General features: G+C 40.7%; 1 protein-coding gene across 2 annotated transcripts in view; it reads left to right on the top strand.

The window, feature by feature from the left end:
* Positions 1–22174, top strand: part of LOC148853183 (uncharacterized) — a 113160-nt gene extending 90986 nt beyond the window's left edge. Inside the window, exons 17-21 of one of the 2 annotated variants that reach the window (XM_088944731.1) lie at positions 7432–7501; positions 8314–8387; positions 19732–19841; positions 20714–20962; positions 21814–22174. In XM_088944731.1, coding sequence (XP_088800857.1) covers positions 7432–7501; positions 8314–8387; positions 19732–19841; positions 20714–20962; positions 21814–22088 — 778 coding nt within the window. In that variant the 3' untranslated portion in view covers positions 22089–22174. Of the gene's footprint in view, positions 1–7431; positions 7502–8313; positions 8388–19731; positions 19842–20713; positions 20963–21807 lie in introns of both variants that reach the window. The other variant, XM_088944730.1, reaches the window with a different exon arrangement.
* The last annotated feature ends 1159 nt before the right edge of the window (positions 22175–23333 follow it).

Genomic DNA, 23333 nt, shown 5'->3' with positions numbered 1-23333 from the left:
TGTTTTTTGCTTCTCCATGTGACAAGGTTTCCTCCTACAAAGGCACAATAACCATTGGTGGACTTTCAGTCATTGACTGCTCCTGCCCAATCTGCATCAGTATATACTTCCACTTTTAAGTGACTGTGTTTTTGGAACAACAAACCAGCCCTAGGAAACTTCTTGAGATATCTCAAGATCCTCTCTGCAGCCTCAAAGTGAGTTGTCATCGGGCTGTGCATGAATTGACTAAGGACACCCACTGCATAGGCAATATCAGGCCTGGTCATAGACAAATACAGAAGTCTCCCCACCAGTCTTTGGAACATCTTTACATCTTTCAAAAACTCTCCCTGACTGTCTCCCAGATGGTGATTAGGTTAAATAGGTGAATCAGACGGTTTTACCCCCAACTTGCCTGTATCTTCTAGTAGATCTAGTACATACTTCCGTTGGGAAATAAAGATGCCCTTGTGAGAGCGAGCAACTTCAATTCCAAGGAAGTATCGTAAGGGGCCTAGATCCTTCACCTCAAATTTAGTGCCTAAGAATTTTTTTAGTCTCTGGATTTCAGCCTCCCAATCTCCTGTGATCACTATGTCATCCACATACACAATAAGTGCTGCAATTTTACCTTCACCTCTTTTTACAAACAAGGTATGATCTGATTGGCATTGTTTGAATCCCATTTGTTGGACTGCTACATGGAACTTACTAAACCAAGCCCGAGGTGATTGTTTCAATTCATATAGGGACTTTTTTAACCTGCACACCTTTTGTTCACTACCTCTGGCACAGAACCCTGGGGGTTGGGTCATGTACACCTCCTCTTCCAAGTCACCATTCAAGAAGGCATTCTTGATGTCCAATTGGTGAAGATCCTAGTCAAGATTTGCTGCCAAGGAAAGGAGAATCCGGTGGAGTTCATCTTCGCTACAGGGGCAAAAGTCTCTGCATAGTCCACTCCATATACCTGTGTGAAGCCTCTTGCTACCAGTCTAGCCTTGTACCTTTCAATAGTTCCATCAGCTTTGTGTTTCACTGTGAACACCCACTTGAACCCCACTTGTTCCTTCCCCTTAGGAAGATCTACCAACTCCCACGTACCATTTTTATGTAAGGCATCAATTTCTTCCTGCATTACATCTGTCCATTCAGGTTTTGACAAAGCTTCTGCCACGGTCTTAGGGATGGGAACACTGTCCACAGAGGAGAGGAAGGCACGGTACGAGGGTGAAACATGCTCATAGGACACAAAGTTAGAGATAGGATGATTAGTGGTACAAGATCTAACACCCTTTCTCTTAGCAATAGGAATATTAAGATCATTGGGGACATGTGAATCAACATGTAAAGGAGCAATGGGAGCAAGTGTACCTGGCTGATGAGACGGATCTGCCTCGGGTGAATCTGATGATGTTGGTTGCATAGTGTCCTCCACGGCTCTTGAACTCTGCTGGCTCTTATGACGATGATGGAAAACCCGGAACGGAGGAGGATCGGGTAAAGGAGGTAGTTGAATCTGAGTCGTCACCTATTTCTCCTCAAACCTACTCTCCCCCTGAGGAGAAACCGAGAAGAACGGTTGACTCTCAAAGAATGAGACATCAATGGAAACATAGTACTTACGGGCAATGGGATCATAGCAACGATACCCCTTTTGAGATGAGGGGTAACCAAGAAAAACACAAGGAATAGCCCGGGGGTCGAGTTTACCACGAGTAGGTGATAGGTTGTGGACAAAACAACGACACCCAAAGACACACATCGGAATGGTGGACAGCGGGGCTGTAGGGAACAAGAGCTGATGTGGGGCCTTATACTCTAGTAGCCGAGAGGACATGCGATTGATGATATATGTCGCACACAATACTGCATCCATCCAGAACTGTTTCGGCACATTCATATGAATCAGCAAGCCACGAGCAACTTCGAGTAGATGACGATTTTTTCGTTCAGCCACACCATTTTGTTAGGGTGTCCTGGCACAAGAGCTTCGCTGAAGTGACCCACTCGAAGCAAAGAACTTTGTGAGATCACTATGGAAATATTCCTTTGCATTGTCCGACTGGAAAATATGAATTTCCGTTTGGAACTGAGTGAACACCATGCGTTGGAAATCTTTCACAATTTGTGGCACTTCATCTCGAGATCGCATAGGATAAACCCAAGTGTATCGAGAATAATCATCAATCAACGTAACAAAATACTTATAACTAGCCGCAGTAGGTAGAGTAATAGGGCCCCAAACATCAGAATAAACAATATGAAATGGAAATTCATATCTTTTATTTCTTAAAGGTAAAGAGCTTCTACAATGCTTACTCAACTGACAAGTTTGACATTGTAACTGACTCACTGACAAGGACTCAAAAATCTTTGGGAACATAACTTTTAACGACTCAAAAGAAAGATGACCTAAACGACTATGCCATAAATAGGCCTGACTCTCACTCACCGAACTTGTGGACTCAGTCGCCACTAGACCAACATTATTCTCCAACACGTAGAGACCATCCACCATGCTTCCTCTACCAATCGTCTTCCCCGAGGTCAAATCCTGAAACACACATGAAGACGGAAAAAAAGTGACTGAGCGGTTCATAGAGTGAGTAATACTACTAATGGACAACAAATTAATAGGTAATTTCGGAACATGCAGGACATTTGGAAGAGTAAGGCCAAGTGGGAGAGATATGGTGCCTCGGCCAGCTATGGTAGAAAAAGAACCATCAGCCAGCCTTACCTTATCTCTCCTAGAGAGAAGGTTATATGTCTGGAACAAATTTGACTTACCGGTCATGTGATTTGAGGCTCCGGAGTCAATAATCCAAGGTGAATCAGTAGTATGAGATGACACATGGAAGGCTGTGGCATTACCTGATGTAGACGCAAATGAGGTAGGAGTAGGCCCGGAATCCACCTGGCGGAGAGTCCTACCATACAATTCCAAATGTTCACGGAAGGAATTGATAATATCTTCCTTAGGGTCAGAACCGGGATATCTCTCCTGAGTTACGGAAGGACTAGTCTCTGTCGATGCTAGATTAGTTGAGTTATACCTTCTTTGATTTTGTTGGCCTGGTTTCTTGCCCTGATCCGGTGCTGACTTCTTACCCAAATCCTGTGCCCATTTAGGTTTTCCATGGAGATCCCAGCATGTATCTTTAGTGTGTCGTGTCTTCTGGCAACGAGTGCACCAAAGCTTGCTTTTATCTTCTGTTTTTTTTCCGACTGTCACCCCTTTTAAAACCACCTCCGACATTTGTATCTGAATTTCCCCGGACCGCTAGGGCAACTGACTCCCCTTCTACACCATTCATCACACTTCTTCTGCTTTCTTCTGACTGCACCAAGGCATACACCTCCTGGACTGATGGGAAGTCTTTACTACCCAAGATCTATACCTTGATGGACTCATATGATTGATTCAGCCCTGGGAGAAAGGCAAACACGCGTTGCTGTGATACAAGTGACTTATTGGCTTTTGCATCTTCATCACACTTCCAATTCACATTCTGATAGTGATCAAGTTCTTTCCATATTGATGTCAAATCAGAATAGTACATCGAGAGACTCCTCTCCCCCTGTTTGCAAGTAGAAGATTCAGCTTGTAGTTGATATATCTTGGCATAGTGTCTCTATTCTGAATAAGTGGACTTCGCTTGTTCCCATATCTCACAAGCAGTTTCCGCCCACATAAAGGTCTTCCTTACTTGTGGCAGCATTGAAACCAAGAGCCAAGACATCACCATACTGTTCTCTTGGTCCCACCTATCATACTCAACACTTCCATACTTCGGTTCCTTTACTCTCCAATTGATGTATCCTATTCGCCCCCTAGCAGTGATGTAGAGTTTTATCCCCCTAGACCACTCAAGGTAATTCAGACCATCAAAGGGATGACAGCCATGGGAAAGCTCATATCCATTCCCCCACTCACTCCATTGTGGCTCCCCGAGATTTCTGAAGTAGCAGATTTCTCAGTTGACATGGTCAAGCAGTTACTCAGTCCCACACACCGGATTTAGGACCCCTCCTTACTCCACAAAGCAATGCTCCACTCAGTTCACACCCACACACTAGGGTTTACCAACCAGATTGTGCACAAACCGTACCAAATTCTGGACAAAACTGAGGTAATATTCGGCAGTTTCAGACCTGCCTATCAGAATTCTAGAATGGCTAACAGCCACTAATCAGCAGGAGAGATCCTTCTTGCTTATAGTCAACTCAAACCATTGAGAGGACAGGTCAGCATTGACCTACAGTTGTCTTAACACATCAACAGGATCACACGACCCAAGACAACTAGGGTTACACAGGTTTGATAGCATTCAACCGCCCCAGATTCATAGGGTTTTCACTCGGCCCATGATCAAGGAGAGTAAAGAGGAGAAAAATAGAGGAAGAACTGTACCAGTCGTAGCTATTCTGTAGTCCAAAATCAGATTTCCTTTCTGCTAGCCTGTTCCACTAATCAATAGGGTTGATCGATCTTCGCTTGACAGTAGGGTTGATCGGTCTGCTCTCTTTTAATCAGTATTCCTGCTCTGATACCATCTTGGCAGTGTAGCCGGCCAGAGATAGGTGAAAGAGGAGAGAAGAGAAGAGAAAAGAAGAGAAGAGAAGAGAAAAGAGTTTGCAATGCAACAGTACTGGCGGCGCCAGTGTTTATTTAATATATATAGGGCGATAGAAATAACAAGGGAAAAGACCCTTGTGCCCCTCAGTACAATAACAGACATAACAGAAATAAAAAACGAAATAAAAAAACACTTTAATTAGACAAACAGGCCCTAACAACTGCAACTAAGTTATTCTAACATTATTCCAACATAGACCCCCCCCCCTTCCGAAGAGCTCTGGATTGCCTTGACTACTCCCATCAAAGTTCAGCTTCATGGAATCCATCTTGTAACTGCCTTGGTATTCCTAGATGAGCACCTTACTGCAACTAAGTTATTCTAACATTATTCCAACATAGACCCCCCCCCCCCTTCCGAAGAGCTCTGGATTGCCTTGACTACTCCCATCAAAGTTCAGCTTCATGGAATCCATCTTGTAACTGCCTTGGTATTCCTAGATGAGCACCTTACTACTGTTGACCAATTTCTCCATAAATCTAAATAGGAGAAATGATGGAATAATCCTAAGGTCTTTAACCAATGAATTGCCCTATTCAACACACAATCCTTTACATCTTGTTTACTACTCTCATTCTCTTGGAAAATTTTGGCATTCCTTTTTTCCCAGATTGTCCATAGCAAGGCTTCTCTAGCACATTTCCACATATTTTTCCCTCGTTTTTTTGGGCCAATTGAAGGTAGTAGGGTTAAAGATCATGCACACTTCTAATGACATGTTCCACTTGCACCCAAAGAACAAAAAAAAAAAGCCAATCCCATATTTTTGTAGAAAAAGGGAAGACATCAGTAGGTGGTAATAGTCCTCCCCATGAGCTCCACAAAGAGTACACTAGTTGGGTGAAATACAAAGGAAAAGTCTTCTCTTTTGTAGGTTATCTAAAGTGTTTACTTTCCCATGATACACTTCCCAACAAAAAGCCATTACCTTAGGGGAATTGGCCTACACCAAATTTCCTTTGAAGGGAAGACCTGTTGAGAGGAAAACTGACAAAGGAAAAAAAAAAAAGAAGCATAGGGGAAGGTCTCTTTGGACCTGTGAACCCAAATTCTGTTGTCTAGCTTTTAAAAGGATCTAAGAAAACTTGATTCAAGAGACATCAAATTAGAGAGAGAGTTAATTTCCTATCCTTTAACCCCTTGTGAAAGCCAAAATCCCAATTCTGAGCCAAAGGGGTTCCCTCAAGTGTGATAAAGTTTGTAATGACCTCATTTGTATACAAAGAGACGGATAAAAGTGAAGGGAAAGGTCCTTTAAAGGGGTATTTCCAACCCAAATATCCTCCTATAACCAGAACAGTGTTTCCAAAACAAACGTCATGCCTTGATACACCAGCACCCCACCCATTCTCTAAACTGCCATGAATGCTTCCCACCACTTCATGTCATAACCTCTCTCTCTCTCTCTCTCTCTCTCTCTCCAAAGGTCACTGTTATAACCACTTCCCCAACAACATTAGGTTTTTCTGAATCACCTTTCCTAGACCCAAACCACCCTCCTCTTTGTTTCTACACACAATTTCTCACTTTACCAGGTGGTCCCTTTTTCCTTGTCCCGGTTCCCAAAGGAAATCTCACATTAGTTTCTCTAGCTTCTTAGCTTCCCTAAGTGGTGTCCTAAAGACAAAAAGGAAATAAGTAGGTAAGTTCGCCACAGTAGCTCTTATCAAGGTGATCCTACCACCCAAGGAAATGTAGATCTTCTTCCATGATGCTAATCTCTTCTCAAACTTCTCAATCACAGGAGTCCAAAACCTACTGTCCTTCGAGTTTGCCCTTAATGGAAGCCCTAAATAGGACAATGACCAAAAAGAGATTTAACACTAAAGACAATTTACAACAGCCTCATCCTCCCTATCCTCCAAATTGATACTTGCTATACAACTCTTTTCCGGATTTATTTTCAGATTGTAAATTCTTTCAAAGCCTCTAATCAACTCTTTTCAATTTGCTACCTTCTCACTAGCCTCCCCCCCCCCCCCCTCCCTCCACCCCAATAGAAAGTCATTAAGTCATCTGCAAATTGAAGATGGATGACTAGTTGACTTATACCTATCCTCCAACCCCTTATATAATTTTCCTTATCGGCCTTACTGATGTTTCTACTAAAAACATCAGCTATTGAGGTAGAAAGGAAAGGTGAAAGGAGTCCCCTTGCCTAACACCCCTACAAGCTGGAAAGAAGTCCATCCCTGTTCCATTAACCAAGATTGAGTAATGATAGGTACTAATACAACCAAACATCCAGATACACCACCTCTCTCCAAACCCACACTTCCTCAACACCTCTAAAAGAAACTGCCAATCCACCAAATCATAGGCCTTTTCATGATCCAATTTACAAATAAAATCTCTTTTCCCAAACCTCATCTCTTCCACATATTCATTGGAAATCAAGATTTGGTCAATTATTTGTTGCCCTTGAATAAAAGCCCCTTGGGCTTGGCTGATAATGGAAGGGAGAAGTACCTTAACATTGTGCCGTTATATATTAAATTCAGTCATATCTGTTTTTGCGGTTGAATATTTAGCCCATGGCACTAACAAGTCATTGCATCACCTTGGGAGGCCAAAATGATTAGTCATCACCCACTGCATCCTGCTAATGGTAAATACAAATGTCACCTTAAAGTAACCTTGTCTGAAAATTGTCCTCATTAGAATTAGTAAAAATCTTCGTAATTTTTTTCTAGGATTTCTAGATTTGCATTATGCAAAATGGTTTCCTGTGCCATAATTGTGCCTCCAAATATGCTTTCTTCAAGTTATAATTACTTACTTTTATTGTTCTTTTGGGGTATTTCAGTGAAGTTAGATCAAAGGCCTTTCAAGCAATTGATCAATTTTTACAGATAGTGAAGCAAGATCATGAGAAGGTGTGTGATTAAATTCTTTTTGCTTTTGATTTTTGAGTTTTATTATTCAGAAATATCATAATAATCAGGCAGGATTTAAAAGGATTATTTCATCAGAAATGGTAATGGGGATTGCAAGTAGCACAAATAATGGATGGTAGTTTGGGCTTTGGGGTAACTTCATTTTTGTTTAGTTCACTATGGGACAGGAATACATAATTTTAATTTCTCTCAGGTTCTGTTAGCCTGTTATAGTTTTTCAATCCATCAGCCTTCTTTAACTTTTGTCTTATAGAAAGAGAAAATTGTTGTCTTGTTAGAAAACACTTGGTATTGCTATTTAATTGACTCTTCCAAGTTCCAACTTGTCAACCTAGTTGTCAGAAACCACTTAATTTCATAAAATACTTTGTGTCTATTAGTCAATTGAGGGATTCTCTTCTCTGCTTTTGTTACATTTTTCTCCTTTCTCCTTGTCTTTCTCAGTTTTGTATCAGTAAGTAAATAATCCAGCTCAATCATGAAAAATAAACATTAAATGAGAAAACAAGGTTTCTTCTAGATCCTTGACGTTTTCCACATTTTTAGAATATGGTGAATTTACTAAGGAACTGAAAAAACCTAGGCAAGTTGTTAGAAGGGAAAAAAAAAGAAAAGAAAATGCATTTAAGTAATGTTATGCATGGAAATTATAGTTGCAGAGAGGATGCTGTTCATAAAGTTATCCATCTGCTCCTCAAGTAAACCTTTTGTTGGTGTTATTGATGTCTTTGCTTTTGCATGATAGTACCTTTGTTTCTCTAATTATTGTTTTTTTTTTGGATCTATTGCAGATAAATACAGGGGATGTCAGTGGAACTTCAAGCATTGGAATCCCATCAATACCTGGAAATGCAAGTTTACTTGGGTAAGCCAACTCTAGCTACTGATTACATTGGTTTCCTATATGCAAAATCCAGCTTGACATAATGTTATTTATCATTTTGTGTATATAAAGTTTATCTAGAGTTTTGCTCCTTTCTTTTTTTCTGAAAAAAGATTACTTTCACTCAAAAAAAGGGAGGATGTATATGAGAAGATGTACAAGCAAGGGCTTAATAACAAAAAGACGATAAGCCCACTGAAGAAGCAGGTAAAGAATTTGCACTATACAAAATACCTCTTCCTGATCCAGATTTAGCTAAGGAGTATGCCTTTTGGTTTAATTCTCTTCAAATCCATCTAAAGCTGCAGTTGTTTTAGGCTGTGTTATCAAAAATTTCATGGAGAAGGTGAGCAGTCCTCCATGGGCCTGGACCAAACTTCTCAACCTAGTCAATTGCATTCCTTGAATCACCTTCAATAAGAAGATAGGCAATCTATAATGATTTTGCAATCTTTAGGCCAAGCAATAAAGCATTAGCTTCAATTTCAGACATATTCTTAGAAGAGCATGGACCACTAGAAAGTAAAAATCCACTGAATACTCACTCCAAAATGACTTGCCCAGAGCATTTCTACTTAACTTCCCACTGCCAAATAAGCATCTCTTTTTTCCCTCCTTTTCACAGTCCCCTCTTCAGTCACAGTAGAGATTCTTAGAATTTAATGCATGGTTGCCCCTCTAAGACCCTTGCTTGATGATGGCACTGTTCTTCCAAGGTTGATTTCAACTTCTATTGTTAGTCAATAATATCGAAGTGGTTGGTTACTTGGTTTAGTTACTGCTAATTGTTGATCTAGAACAAATCAAAAACATCAATAACAAAACGTAGCAGGTTTCCAACAATCAATTAAGATTTGCTGCCACAGAATAGGGAGCCTAAGTTGGGAGATGGAAAGGAGTCAAGTACCTGCAGTACCCCTATAAGGGTAACATTGTTGTCACTTTACTCTTTCTTGTCACTCTAATATAATAATAGAGTGGACACCACCATTCCAACCGAGTTTCTCTCCCAACATTCTCTTCTCTTTACTCCTCTCCTTCCTTTCCTACTTTTCTTAACCCTTTGCAGGGCTGATTATGCTATGGGTGTTCTTAGCCAACACATGCACTCTCCTAAGAAGACTCACCTCTTGGCTGCAGAAAGGGTACCTAGGTACTTGAAGAGGTATCCTATTTACTAAGCATGGTCATATGAGGGTTGAAGTGCACACTGGTGCTGATTGGGTTGGATCATAGATGACCGGAGGGGGTTCACTACGGGATACTGTACATTTGTTAGAAGTAAGTTGGTGTACTGGAGTAAAAGCAATCTTTGGTAGCCAAATATAGCCCTGAATGCTGAAGCTAAGTACTATGCTATGGCCCAAGGTGTGGCTGAGGTGTTGTGGATTAAGAAATTTCTAGGAGAGTTAGGATTTACTGTGGATGGTCCCATGTCTCTTTACTTGACAATAAGGCAGCTATTCCTTGCCTTGCATTATCGAACTAAATAGATAGAGCTTGATTGGCACTTTATAAGAGAGAAGATTGAAAAGGGGAAGTATGCAATCCATATGTTAGTTCCAAAGATCAAAGGGTGTAAATGCTCTTTGTCATATTGAAAATTATGTAACAAGTTGGGTATGATTGACATCTATGACCTAACTTGAGGGGAAGTGTTGTAATATTTATATGTATAGACATGAGTGGGCAGTTGGCATTTTACTCTTTCATTTCACTCTAATATAATAATAGAGTGAATGCCGCCAGTCCCACTGGATTTCTCTTCCAACATTCTTGTCTCTTCTGCTCTCTCTCCTTTCCAACATTCTGGTTTCCATGTTTTCCAATTTTACAATCCTAGATATTGCTAGATTAGGGCATCCTTAGTGTTAATAATTTATGCAGGAAGAGTTTAGTGTCTGGACTGGGTGTTGTTCTGAGCATGCCACAAAACTAGAGAACCCTAGAGCTGGTTCATAGGCAAATGGGTTTGATTTTAAACATGAACATTTGAGGTACTAGGATTAACAAAACAAGGTTGTTGATATCTTTTAGATTCCAAAAATATCCATTTACATGGGGAACTGGCTGGTTGAGGTATCGTAGTACCATTTGAATTCAAGAATGGATCTTCAAGCCAAAGTTCATCTTTTTATCTCATAAGAGTTGATGCATCCTACTGAGTTTGTTGTTTACACTTCTGTAAATGTTACTTCTTTCACTATTGGAGGGGGTAGCGGTAAGTGGTGGTAATCTATTAGTTCTCAAAGTATCTAGTTCTAAAGGGGATTCTTTGGTGTGGTATCTCATGCTGCTCTTTGTTTAACCTTAACTAAATAAAAAGAAAGACCATTGTTTCTGAAGTGGAATCTTTGGTTTGAGCATATCCAAAAGGTGATTCAGAATCATGGACCAACTTTCCACATTCTGGGAATTAGAAACAATATCATGAGATTACCTTGAAGTCTCCACAAAAAGTTGATTGCCCTTTTGAAGTTTAATGTGTAAGTGATCTTCAGCTAAGAGATCTCAGGCATTTGGGTTAGCAATGGGGATAGCCAAAGGAAAAAATGGGCATGGAAACTATATATGAAAATACACAAGTAATACAGCATAATCATTGATATGCTTATATTGGGTGTGGTAAATTGTTTTGATTGGGTTCAAGTTTCTAGATATTTGGTGGTTTAGAATAGAGATGTTAAATTGGGCCATGTTGGGCCGACACAGCACGACCCACATGTGGCCCGTGCAAAGTGCGGGTTGTGTTGTGCCGGTCCACGGGCCATGCTTCCCTCCCCTGGGATATTTTAGGGGGGCAACCCTCAAACTTCCTCCTCTCCTTCTCTTCTTCTTCTTCGGCAACTGTGTTCCAGCAAACATGGTATCAGAGCATTAATCCATCTCCTGGTTACAGCCATCGCCACCTTTTCTACTCTTATCTGTTCTTTCTTTTTCACTCTTCCCTATCTTGGTCGCTGTGAAGAAACCCTAGGGTTGTCCGTAGAACACAGCAAGGTCTGTACCTAGGGTTTCCCTTGGTTGTAGGGCCCAAGGGGAGTTTGTCCCAGAAGTTGATGCCCTACTAGACTCCTTACTGCAGGTAGTAGCCATTCGGCTGCTAAGAGAGATTTGTGTGGTACAGATCTAGGTGGAGAACTGATTTCGACAGTCCTAGTACTGGTTGTAGGGGTGACTACAGTCTACGACAACAGAAGTCAGTACAGTGCAGCGGTGGGTTGCTCTCGATTTCTGTTGTAAGGCTTGAGTGTTCATTGTAATTGATGCTAGTGGGACAGTTTCAGTTACTAGTCCTTTCTTTTTTTTCTTTTCCTATTGTTCTTATTCTAGGATATGCCGCTAGGGGCATACTTGTAATTTTTCCTTTTTATAAAGATTAATATAAATAGAAAACTAGCGGCTGCCAGTACTGAGTTTTTTGCCTTTTCTTTCTATCATCCGTACCTCTCTCTCTCTCTCTCTCTCTCTCTCTCTCAATCATCCCAAGAAACTACATGGTATCAGAGCGGAATTTCTAGGCTGGAGAAGACCTACGATCCTAGCATCAGTCTTTCCAAAGGGGATTGGACGTGACTACTTTTGTTTCAAAAGGAAAAGGAGAAAAAAACCTAGCGGCGACTTGTGCCTTTTAATTCTTTTTGGCGACTGTGCTTGCAGAAACCCTAGTCAGTTCTGCGGCTGTACTTCTGCTGAAACCCTAGTGGACTCATGCATCAGTTACTGCACCCTCAGTCACCTTTATTTTCCATCCCCATGAGAGTCTTTGGTTGTCGGTCCTTTGTCCGCGATTTGTCTCCATCCAGAGGTAAGTTAGACCCTCGGTCCATTCCTTATGTCTTCCTGGGGGTACCCATCCTCTCTAAAGGGGTATTGGTGTTTTGATCCAGTCAGTCGTAAATATTTTGTCTATGGACGTGTCCTTTGAGTCCGAGCCATTCTTCCCTCCTCCTCAGGGGGAGAGTCGTAGTGTGGAAGAGGAGAAGCAGGTTCAGGTGTCCATTCCTTCTATTCTGGACCTCACTCCCTTCCGTGTCTTCCAGCGTACTTGTCGGAGAGATCAGTAGTGTGATAGAAATGTGGAGTAGCCAACCACTGAGCAACTGACATCATCAGAATCCCAGGAGGTAAGTCCAACCCCTAACCCTTCTCCCACTGTGGACGATCTAGACATCCCTATTGCTCAACGAAAGGGAGTCAGGTCGTGCACTACCAAACACCCCATTACCCACTTTGTTTCCTATGACCACATCTCTCCCTTGTACCGAGCCTTCCTATTGGCAGTTGATTGTGTCCCTGTTCCCAAGAATGTTGCAGAAGCCTTAAAATTCCCTGAGTGGATAGGTGCCATGAAGGAGGAGATTGATGCCCTCCACAAAAACCAGACTTGGGAATTGGTGGATCCTCTAGAGGGGAAAGAACCCGTGGGGTGCAAATGGGTGTTCACAGTTAAGCACAAGGCAGATGGAACAGTTGAAAGGTACAAAGCAAGACTAGTAGCCAAAGGGTACACACAGGTATATGGAGTTGACTATGATGATACTTTTGCCCCGGTGACTAAGATGAACTCGATTGGGGTTCTCCTATCCTTAGCTACTAATTTTGACTGGGAATTGCATCAACTGGACATAAAGAATGCTTTCCTGAATGGTAACTTGGAAGAAGAGGTATACATGGTTCAACCTCCTGGATTCTCTGCCAAAGGAAGTGAAAACAAGGTGTGCAAGTTGCGGAAGTCTCTCTACGGCTTAAAACAGTCTCCCAGAGCCTGGTTCAGTAAGTTTCACATGGCAGTTCAAGAGATGGGGCTCCAATAGTGCCAGTCTGATCATATACCTTTTGTGAAGAGATGTCAGGAGTAGATTGCCGTATTGATAGTGTATGTAGACGGTATCATCATTACAGGGAGCTAGAGTTCAAAGATACAGAAATTGAAACAATTCCTTGCATCCAAATTTGAAGTGAAAGATCTAGGACTCGTAAAGTATTTCCTTGGGATCGAAGTTGCCCGTTCAAAAAGAGGTATCTTTGTCTCTCAAAGAATATACACCCTTGATCTATTACGGGATACAGGTAAGTTAGGTGCAAGGCCGGCAATCACTCCTATGGATGCGGACCACAAGCTAGGTGACTGTATTGGTGAACCTCTGAAAGATGTAAAGCAGTTCCAAAGGTTAGTGGGAAAGCTGATTTATCTGTCCATGACCCGTCCAGATATTGCCTATTCAGTTGGAGTTCTGAGCCAGTTTATTCACTCTCCTAAGACGCCACACATGGAGGTAGCAGAGAGAGTCCTTAGATACCTGAAGAAACATCCAGGAACAGGCCTACTATTCAGTAAACACAATCACCTAAAGGTGGAAGTCTTTACAGATGCTGATTGGGCAGGAGCAGTGGATGATAGAAGTCCACTGGTGGGTATTGCACATTTATGGGAGGAAATCTGGTGACCTGGAAGAGCAAGAAGCAAAGTGTGGTAGAAAGATCAAGTGCAGAAGCTGAGTATAGAGCTATGGCACATGGGGTGGCTGAAGTCCTTTGGCTAAAGAACCTCCTAGGTGAGCTTGGAGTTGCTGTTCATAACCCTATGTCTCTTTATTGTGACAACAAGGCTGCAATAAACATCGCCAGCAACCTGGTCCTACATGAGAGGACTAAGCATATTGAGGTGGATAAGCACTTCATAAGAGAGAAACTGGAAAAAAGGGAAATTTGTATCCCTTATGTCAACACCAAGGAACAACTTGCTGATGTCCTCACAAAAGGACTTCTGTGTTCGAGGCACAATGAGCTATGTGACAAGTTGGGCATGATAGACATCTTCAATCCAACTTGAGGGGGAGTGTTGTAAGGCTTGAGTGTTCATTGTAATTGATGTTAGTGGAACAGTTTCAGTTACTAGTCCTTTCTTTACTAGTCCTTTTTTTTTCTTTTCCTATTGTTCTTATTCTAGGATATGCCGCCAGGGGCATACTTGTAATTTTTCCTTTTTATAAAGATTAATATAAATAGAAAACTGGCGGCTGCCAGTACTGAGTTTTTTGCCTTTCCTTTCTATCATCCGTACCTCTCTCTCTCTCTCTCTCAATTATCCCAAGAAACTACAGTTTCATATCCATTACGAATTCTCAGGACTGTAACAACCTCGGTAAGTCTGAAACAGTATTCTTTGTACTAAGTTTGCAATCATGATCATTGTAAGAGGGAGGAGATGTCTTCAATATCTTGGGAAGTGTCTTCTAGGGATAATAGATCTGGTGGGAGGTCTCCTAATCTGGAGAATCCAAATCTGCACAGCTTGTAGATCACCAATGTGTTGTTGGATGAATACAATTTCAGGGAATGGTCTGTTTCTGCCATGCTCTTCATTACTTCCAGGGAACTCACGGGTTATTTAGATGGGCAGAAGAAGGCCTGAAGTGGGTAGCGTGGAGTACGCAGTTTGGCATAAGGAGAATGCTACTGTTATGTCCTGGCTGCTTGCTTCAGTGACTCCAAGAGTAGCCAGGACTGTTCAACACTATTCCACTGCTGCTAAGATTTGGGAGAAAGTGTCTAAAACTTATAGACAGAGAAAGAACAATGCCAGAATTTATAGGCTAAACCAAGACATTGCTGCCTTGAGACAAGGAGATATGACAGTTGCAACGTATTTTGCAACCCTAGAAGGACTGTGTGAAGAGCTTGATCACCACCTTATTCTTGATTGGGAGGTTGCCAGAGACAAGGAGAGGCATGATAAACAAATTGAAGAGGGTAGAGCCTTTAAGTTCTTGGCTGGTTTAGACCCAATGTATGAGACCATATGGTCTCAAATTTTGGGAAGGGATGAAATGCCAGATTTACATCATGTTTATTATCTAGTAAGGAATGAAGAGGTCAGGAGGAAAGAGATGCAAGTCGACACTCAAATGCAGCCAGCTGAACAACCTGTTGAACATTCAGCCCTGATTTCTTCAAATCAAAAGGGGAACAAGTATTCAGACAAGAGGCATCTTAAGTGCACTCATTGTGGAGGTGAAAGGCATGTAAAAGAGAAGTGTTGGGTTCTTTATCCTCATCTGGAACCAGCTGCCTTGAGGAAAGACAAGAAGCACCAGAAGGGTCAAGCAGCAAGTGGGAACCTTGTTACTAGTCACAGTGGTGATAGCACACAGAACACATCAACAGTTGCTTCTTCTCCCATGGGACAGACTGCTAATTCCTCCGTATCCGGGTCCTTAGGTTTCACTGCTGATGAGGTAGAGGTCCTTAGCCAGGCTTTAACCCGTCTAAGGACTAACTCTCTTGCTTCCACCTCCCTTGCCAGATCAGGTATTGTCTCTGCTTTTAGTGCAACTAGTTCTATTGACTCTGCTTCTTGGATTATTGATTCCAGTGCAACTGACCACATGACACATATGTCCTCTTTATTTTCTTCCTATCACTTATTGTCTAGTCAAGATAAGATGAGAGTTGTTGACGGTTGACCTAAGCAAGGACCTCTCTTAAATCTGCTCTGCATGTTCCCAATCTTACTTCCAATCTCTTATCTGTTTCAAAGCTTACCAAGAATTTGAATTGTAGCATAACCTTTTTTCCTACTCATTGTGTCTTTCAGGACAGATTGATGAAGAGAACGATTGGGAGCGGTCATGAGTATGGAGGTCTCTACTATTTTGATGCAGACATCAGTTCGGCCTTACAAACATCTGTTGCTAGTAGTCAGAATAATGTGGAGTCAATAGCTAGGTTACATTTGTGGCATGCTAGGCTAGGTCATTTACCTTTTTCATCATTGGAAGAGTTGTTTCCTGAATTGTTCAAGGGTATTTCAAGTCAAAGTTTAGTTTGTGAAGTGTGTCAGTTGTCAAAACATTGTAGAACTGTTTATCTAGTTCCTAATAATGAAATTCAAGCTCCTTTTGATTTGGTTCATTCTGATGTTTGGGGTCCTTCACCTCTTGTTTTTATTGATGGCTTTCGTTACCTTACTAGTTTTATTGATCACTACTCACGATGCACATGGATCTACTTGTTAAAAGGACGTGATGAAGTACCACGGATAACCATGGCATTTTGTAAAATGATTGAAACACAATTTGCAAGAAGATTAAGAAATTTCGGTCAGACAATGCTACTGAATATTTTGAAAGATCCTTGAACCTGTTCATGGAGGATACTGGCATGCTACATTAGTCATCTTGTGTTAGTACCCCTCAACAGAATGGGGTTGCTGAGCGCAAGAATGGACACCTATTGGAGACTGCTCGGGCCTTACTATTTCAGCACAAGGTTCCCAAGCACTACTAGTCTCAAGCAGTCCTTACCGCATCATATCTGACAAATCGAATGCCATCCAAGGTGTTGGGTATGAAAACTCCTTTCTCTGTCCTTTGTCCTAATCTTCCAGACTTTCCTCTTCCACCTAGAGTCTTTGGTTGTGTATGTTTTATACATGTAAAGGATCCAAAGAAGACCAAGCTGGATCCTAGGGCTACGAAAGGAATCTTTTTAGGGTACTCTCCCACACAGAAGGGTTACAAGTGTTATGATCATGTCAACAAGAAGAAATATGTCATAAAAGATGTGGTATTTTTGAGTCTCAATCCTATTTTCGTTCTTCCCAGAGGATTCTTCTTCCCCTTCCTTTTATGTGCCTATTTCTACCTTGGGCCTTCCATCTTATCCTCCTGATCCTCCTAGTTGTAGCATTCCAGGTGAACCTAGTGAGGCTCTCATTGTGCCTGTCACCACTCTTGATGCTGCAAATGTTTCTGAGGACTCCAGTAGGCAACAAAAAGATATAAGAATCACCTACAATAGAAGGAAAAAGGGCCCTCTAACTCATGGCAGCAACCAATCAGACTCAGATCAACTTGTCTCAGCAACTCCAGGTAATCTTATCACACATTTCTGATTTGGATCTTCCTATTGCTCTTCGTAAGTCTACTCGTTCTTGTACTATTCGACACCCCATTGCTGATTTTATTTCTTACTCACGTTTATCTCCTCGTTATTATTCCTTTGTGTCTGCTCTCTCCTCTATGCATGTCCCTACTAGGTACTCAGAGGCAGTGTCTGACCCATGATGGAAAGAGGCTATGAATGAAGAAATGAAAGCCTTAATGAAAGCAAGGACTTGGGAATTAGCGGATCTACCAGAAGGGAAGAGCACTGTTGGATGCAAGTGGGTGTTCATTGTAAAGCATAGGGAGGATGGGTCCGTTGAAAGGTACAAGGCCAGACTTGTGGCAAAGGGGTTTACTCAAAAGGAAGGGATTGACTACAAAGAAACCTTTGCTCCAATAGCGAAGCTCAACACAAGTCGGGTTTTATTGTCATTAGCTGCAAACTTTTCATGGGAGCTACATCAGCTGGATGTGAAGAATGCTTTCCTAAATGGTGATCTACATGAAGAGGTATTCATGGATCCTCCACCAAGCTATGTTTTTGGTAGGAAAGTGTGTAAACTGAGGAAAGCATTATATGGTCTTAAGCAGTCTCCTCGGGCTTGGTTTGAGAAGCTTTGTGGGGCCATGAAGAAAGTGGGGTAGATCATATCTTGTTCATAAGGAAACAAAATAGCAAACTTACAGCACTCATTGTCTATGTGGATGATATGGTGATTACTGGGGATGATCTGGAAGAGATAAAAAGATTAAAGGAGTTCTTGGCTTCTGAGTTTGAGATCAAAGACTTGGGCCATCTGAGATACTTCCTTGGGATTGAAGTTGCTAGGTCAAAAGAGGGCATCTATATATGTCAGCGGAAGTATGTCCTTGACCTCCTAGAAGAGATAGGCGTGATGGGGTGTAGGCCAACAGATACTCCAATAGAAGGGAACCATGGTCTACAGGAATCAATAAGAGAGGACTACCTTGATAAAGAGAGATACCAAAAGCTTGTAGGGAAGTTGATATATCTGTCTCTCACTCGACCAGATATTGCTTATGCTGTACATGTTGTCAGCTAGTTCATGCACTCTCCAAAGATCCCTCATATGAGAGCAGTGGAAAGGATTCTTAGGTACTTGAAGACTTGCCCAGGAAAAGGAATTATGTTCAGAAAACACAATAAAATTGAAATTGAAGCATATACTGATGCAAATTGAGTCGGTTATATTGGGGACAGGAAGTCAATTTTTGGGTATTGCACGTTTATTGGAGGGAATCTGGTTACATGGCGGAGTAAAAAGCAGAATGTGGTTGCTAGATCAAGTGCAGAGGCTGAATATCGAGCTATGGCTCATGGTGTTGCTGAACTTCTGTGGCTTAGGACCCTTCTTAGTGAAATCAGGATAAAGATCGAGTGTCCTCTCAGGTTGTACTCTGACAACAAGGCTGCCATCAACATTGCAAATAACCCAGTGCAACATGATAGGATGAAACATATTGAGATTGACCAACACTTCGTTAGAGAAAGAATAGTCTTAGGGGAACTCTGCATTCCTTATACTCCTTCCGAGATGCAGATTGCAGATGTGCTAACAAAAGGGCTAGCTTCAACGAAATTCTTGGACGGACTTGACATCCATGCTTAGCTTGAGGGGGAGTGTTGGTTCGGCTGATCTAATGTATATGTTAGTCATTGTTGGGTCTTAAAGTCATTAGTTATTGGGCCTAAACTTGTTTAATGTTTTATTTGTCTAGGTGTCCCATCACTAATCGGGGGCGCTCTAGTCCATTCATGTAACACTATGTGATAAACATATATATAAGATAGTAGGGTCGGCTGAAAGGTTTTGAGCCGCCATTCTCAAACTTTCTCCTCTTCTTCTTCTTTGGCAACTGTGTTCCAGCAAACAATATGCATATTATATATTATATATAATATATATAAACATATATGGGCCCTGCCGGGCCACGGGCAGCACGGCCCAATTTACCCCTCTAGTTTAGAATAATTAATCTTTCTTGTATTTCTTTGTGATTTTTTAATATGCTTATTGTACTTTCTGCCATTTCTGGTGAATAAGGATATTTCTGAATCTGCAGCCTGAGATTAAATTTTGTTCCCTTTTATTTAGTTCCACTTCTCTGTTTCTATATACAGACCTGTCTCTTTCCCTTGAAAGTGTTTGCTTAAGTTGTGCAATATGGCTGTTTATATTTTTAGAAGCATTGTTGTTTCTCACATTAGCTTTGTCACCAACGGGATGTCCTGAATTTATGTAGAACATCAGTGGATTTTATGCTAATGTTATGCAGTGTTCTTTAGTCTATTTGGCAAAGTTTTGCTTGCCTTTGAGTGGTTATCTGTTTGTTGATTTTACTAATTGATTCATGATATTAAATACGATAAGGTTTCTTATGGTGTAATTCTTACTCTGGCAATTACAATGCAGATGGGCCATGAGCTCTTTGACACTCAAGGGTAAAGCTTCTGAACAAGCTCCTCTTGCCTCAGCAAATACAAGCACCCCTCTTGCTTCTGCTACTTCCACCACTAGCTTAGGTGCATACCTGGCTCACTTGCTTCTTCATACTGTGCTTCATTTCTATGCATCGTAAAAGATGTTTGACAATTGACCCCTTATTAATTTTTCCTTGTTAAGCCACCCATGTGGGTTTATGCATTTCAAAAATCATTTCAACAGCACAAGTGTTGGTGTAAGATATAATCTTACAGAGGGAATAATAAAATACCCTCTAAAGTTAAAATACCCAAGATCTAGTATTACTTTCATTGAATATCTACAAGTTGTGGTTGCCATTGCAAGAAAATCACCCTTTCAGCAAAGTCTTTCATGTGTCATTTTTTTAATGAATTTGAGTTGACACATTATTCAAAAACCTGCATCTTTAAAATGGGCTTCATCCATTAGATGGTGGTGGTTGTTGGCTATTTTCCATAATATTCTACATTTGGTACAGGTTTGTTGGCATTTAGGTATATTGTTCCATTTCATCCATCATATTCTAGTTCAAGGAGATGCAATATAGTTCTTGTTGTATTTATATATTGATTTTCATTGCCTCCAAAAAACAAACTGTATTCATATAAATAAAAAAGTGGATTTATTTCCTTTTATAGTATTAATCTCAGACTGGACCGATAATGATGTATGTGGGAGTAGTAGGAGCAATCATCATCATTTGGTGTCACTTAAACTAATCATGTTATGTCATTCCACTTACATATTGGACCAATCACTTTCCATAAAATAGCAATTACTCGTGATGATCATATGGCCACACTCCCATTTTGTGAGCACTAGATAGATTGGAGATTGTGGTTATCTTTTTCTTACTGGATTATTGCTTTGTTTATTTCTATATCGTCAAGTTCATATAATATCTCTGATTTTGGTTGTCTGATGATGACAGTGGTGGATACTCCAGATACGGTGGTACTCCATGCAAATTTGGGTAGTGATTTGACTGATCAGGCTGCACCCTCATCTCCAACATCAACGGATGGTTGGGGAGAGCTTGATAATGGAATCAGTGAAGACCATGATAGTGACAAAGATGGGTGGGATGATGTTGAGCCACTTGAGGAGCAGAAACCGCCTCCAGCCCTTGCAACAATTCAAGCTGCTCAGAAACGGCCAGTTTCTCAATTAAAACCTCAAGGTATAATTATCCTCTAAATACTGAGAAAAAAATCCTCTAATCTACTGTCATGGAAATCTTGGTCTGAATACATATCCAGGAATTATGTTAATGTTATCCAGATTTCATTGTATCTCTATCTGAGATTCTGGAATTAACAGATTATCATCCTAATACTCATTTTGTAGTCCATAAGGCTGGACCCATTGGTTATTCACTGCCTGATCCAGAGCCAGCCTGCTAAATTCTGACTCCATTCTATGAACACATAAGATATGGTGAACAAAACAGGAGCTTTTTTAATATTTTGGAAGTTTTTCATGGATTACATAGTTATTAATAATTAAATATCCCAGATATCTGTGGTACTGCTGCTCTAGTATGGTGCCTCTGTTATATTTTGAAATCATGCATTTTGACATACTTAGTGCAGTACCCAATGCCTGTGTCTTGAAGCAATCTCCTTACACTTAACTGAATGCTGGCAATATTTCGGCTATTTTAGATCCTATCCAATGTCCTACATTTGGCTGAAGATGTTTCATGCTTTATTTCAATTCCTACATTTGTTATCTGCTGACTTACCTCCATTTAGTTTTTGTTCTATGAGGCCACAGGAAGTCTAATCTATTATAATTTTGTATTATGAATGTTCTAGGCAATTCCCATGATACTGGAAAGGCATAATACCTGAAAATCTTATCCGATTAGAAATCTTATGTGAATTTGAATCAATAGCAGTTGTTTGGTTACCAATTTGATGATGCCAGCTGGTTGGTTATTAGTTTTTTTAGGTAGATATACCTTTTTGATGTCATAGTCGGACTTCTATCAAAGATAAATAATGGTTAAAACATAATTTCCAGTTACAGGTGTGCGGACCAAAAATGTGGTTAAGGCAACCAAGGTGGAAGACGATGATCTATGGGGTTCTATTGCTGCACCTGCTCCACAAACATCATCAAAACCTCTGAATTTGAAGCAGGCAGCAATGCATGATGATGATGATCCTTGGGCTGCCATTGCTGCACCCCCACCTACTACAAAGGCAAAACCTTTGTCTGCTGGCAGAGGTCGAGGAACCAAAGCCGCTGTTCCAAAACTGGGTGCCCAAAGGATAAACCGGACATCCTCTACTGGATTCTAAATTTCAAATTAGTTGGTAACAAGGATGAGGCAGTATGAAGGAGAAATGGTTTGATTTTTTTCAGTTTTTTTTTTTTTTTTTTGGGGGGGGGGGCGGGGGAGGGGGGGGGGGGGGTGGCCAAGCGCTGGTCTGTGGCAATAGAGACTTAAATTGTAATATTCTTTCCTTATATTTAGTTTATAATATTTTCAGTCAATGTATTGTAGAGAACCCAATTTGAAATCAGTTACAGGATGTGTATTTCCAGGTTCTATTTACGGCGAAAAATAACATTCTTTTTTGAAATCTAGTGTATTTCTTTATTTTTTATTTTCTTTATTTATATATATATATATATATATATATATATATATTTTGGGATTGCTACTTGCTGCGGATTGAAAAGTAAAGGTTGCACTTCTCAGACGAAATTTTACAGGACTACGGGAGGGAGTGCCTTGCACCAGGACCCTGGGGACGCAGGACCTAGAGGCTAATAACATGCCATTCAATTCCCAACTGAAATTCTTGAATAAAAACATTATTCATATCAACCTTATTTTCCACTTTTTACCAAAAGATCCTTATCTACCGTTTTATTCTTAGAGCAACCTCTGATTTTTGCTTCCCCGTTTTCTTTTTCTTAATCTGTTTATTCTTCTTGCCTTTATTTGGGGTTAGAAAAGATTCAGCTCTCACAGCCCTGGGGAAAATGCAACCAATTAGGTTATGTTTGGTTTGAAGGATAATATAGGGAAAGATAGGGAAACCTTTACACACCTTCTATTGATTTCTGTCTTTCATTTCCTCTCCCTACCTTTTCCTACAACCAAACATAGTCTTAAAGAAACTAGAATACATTGAATTCACAGAAAAAGGTGGTTAGTGTAGGTCAGGCCCAGACCACAATCGTTTCCGGAAAACATCAGTGGGGTGGCCGGCGGGATATGCTACAATTCCAAAAGCAGACAGTAAGTTGGGCTTCCCCATTTCATGGTTCTTTCTATGTCTGTAAATATATAAACTACTTTCTCTTTTCTAGTTTTTATTACAATTGATGATGTGTTTGGTATAACTTTTGTTTATTAAATAAATGTTTGTATTTGATTTGTCATCAAAACTGAGAAAAAGTGGTTGATAAACGCTTTTTTGGGATTTGTTGATAATTAGGTGTCATTATGTGCCACATCAGTGGAACAGTAAATAAATGCTTTTGTGTTGGGTGAAGCATTAAAATGAAGCTTCCTCCAACGGTTGGTTTACACA

Source organism: Nelumbo lutea, chromosome 5 (assembly GCF_056320005.1).
Source record: "Nelumbo lutea isolate HS-2025 chromosome 5, American lotus-T2T, whole genome shotgun sequence".
Lineage (NCBI taxonomy): Eukaryota > Viridiplantae > Streptophyta > Magnoliopsida > Proteales > Nelumbonaceae > Nelumbo > Nelumbo lutea.
The sequence above is the reverse complement of the archived record's forward strand: the minus strand, read 5'-3'. Positions and strand labels throughout refer to the sequence as shown.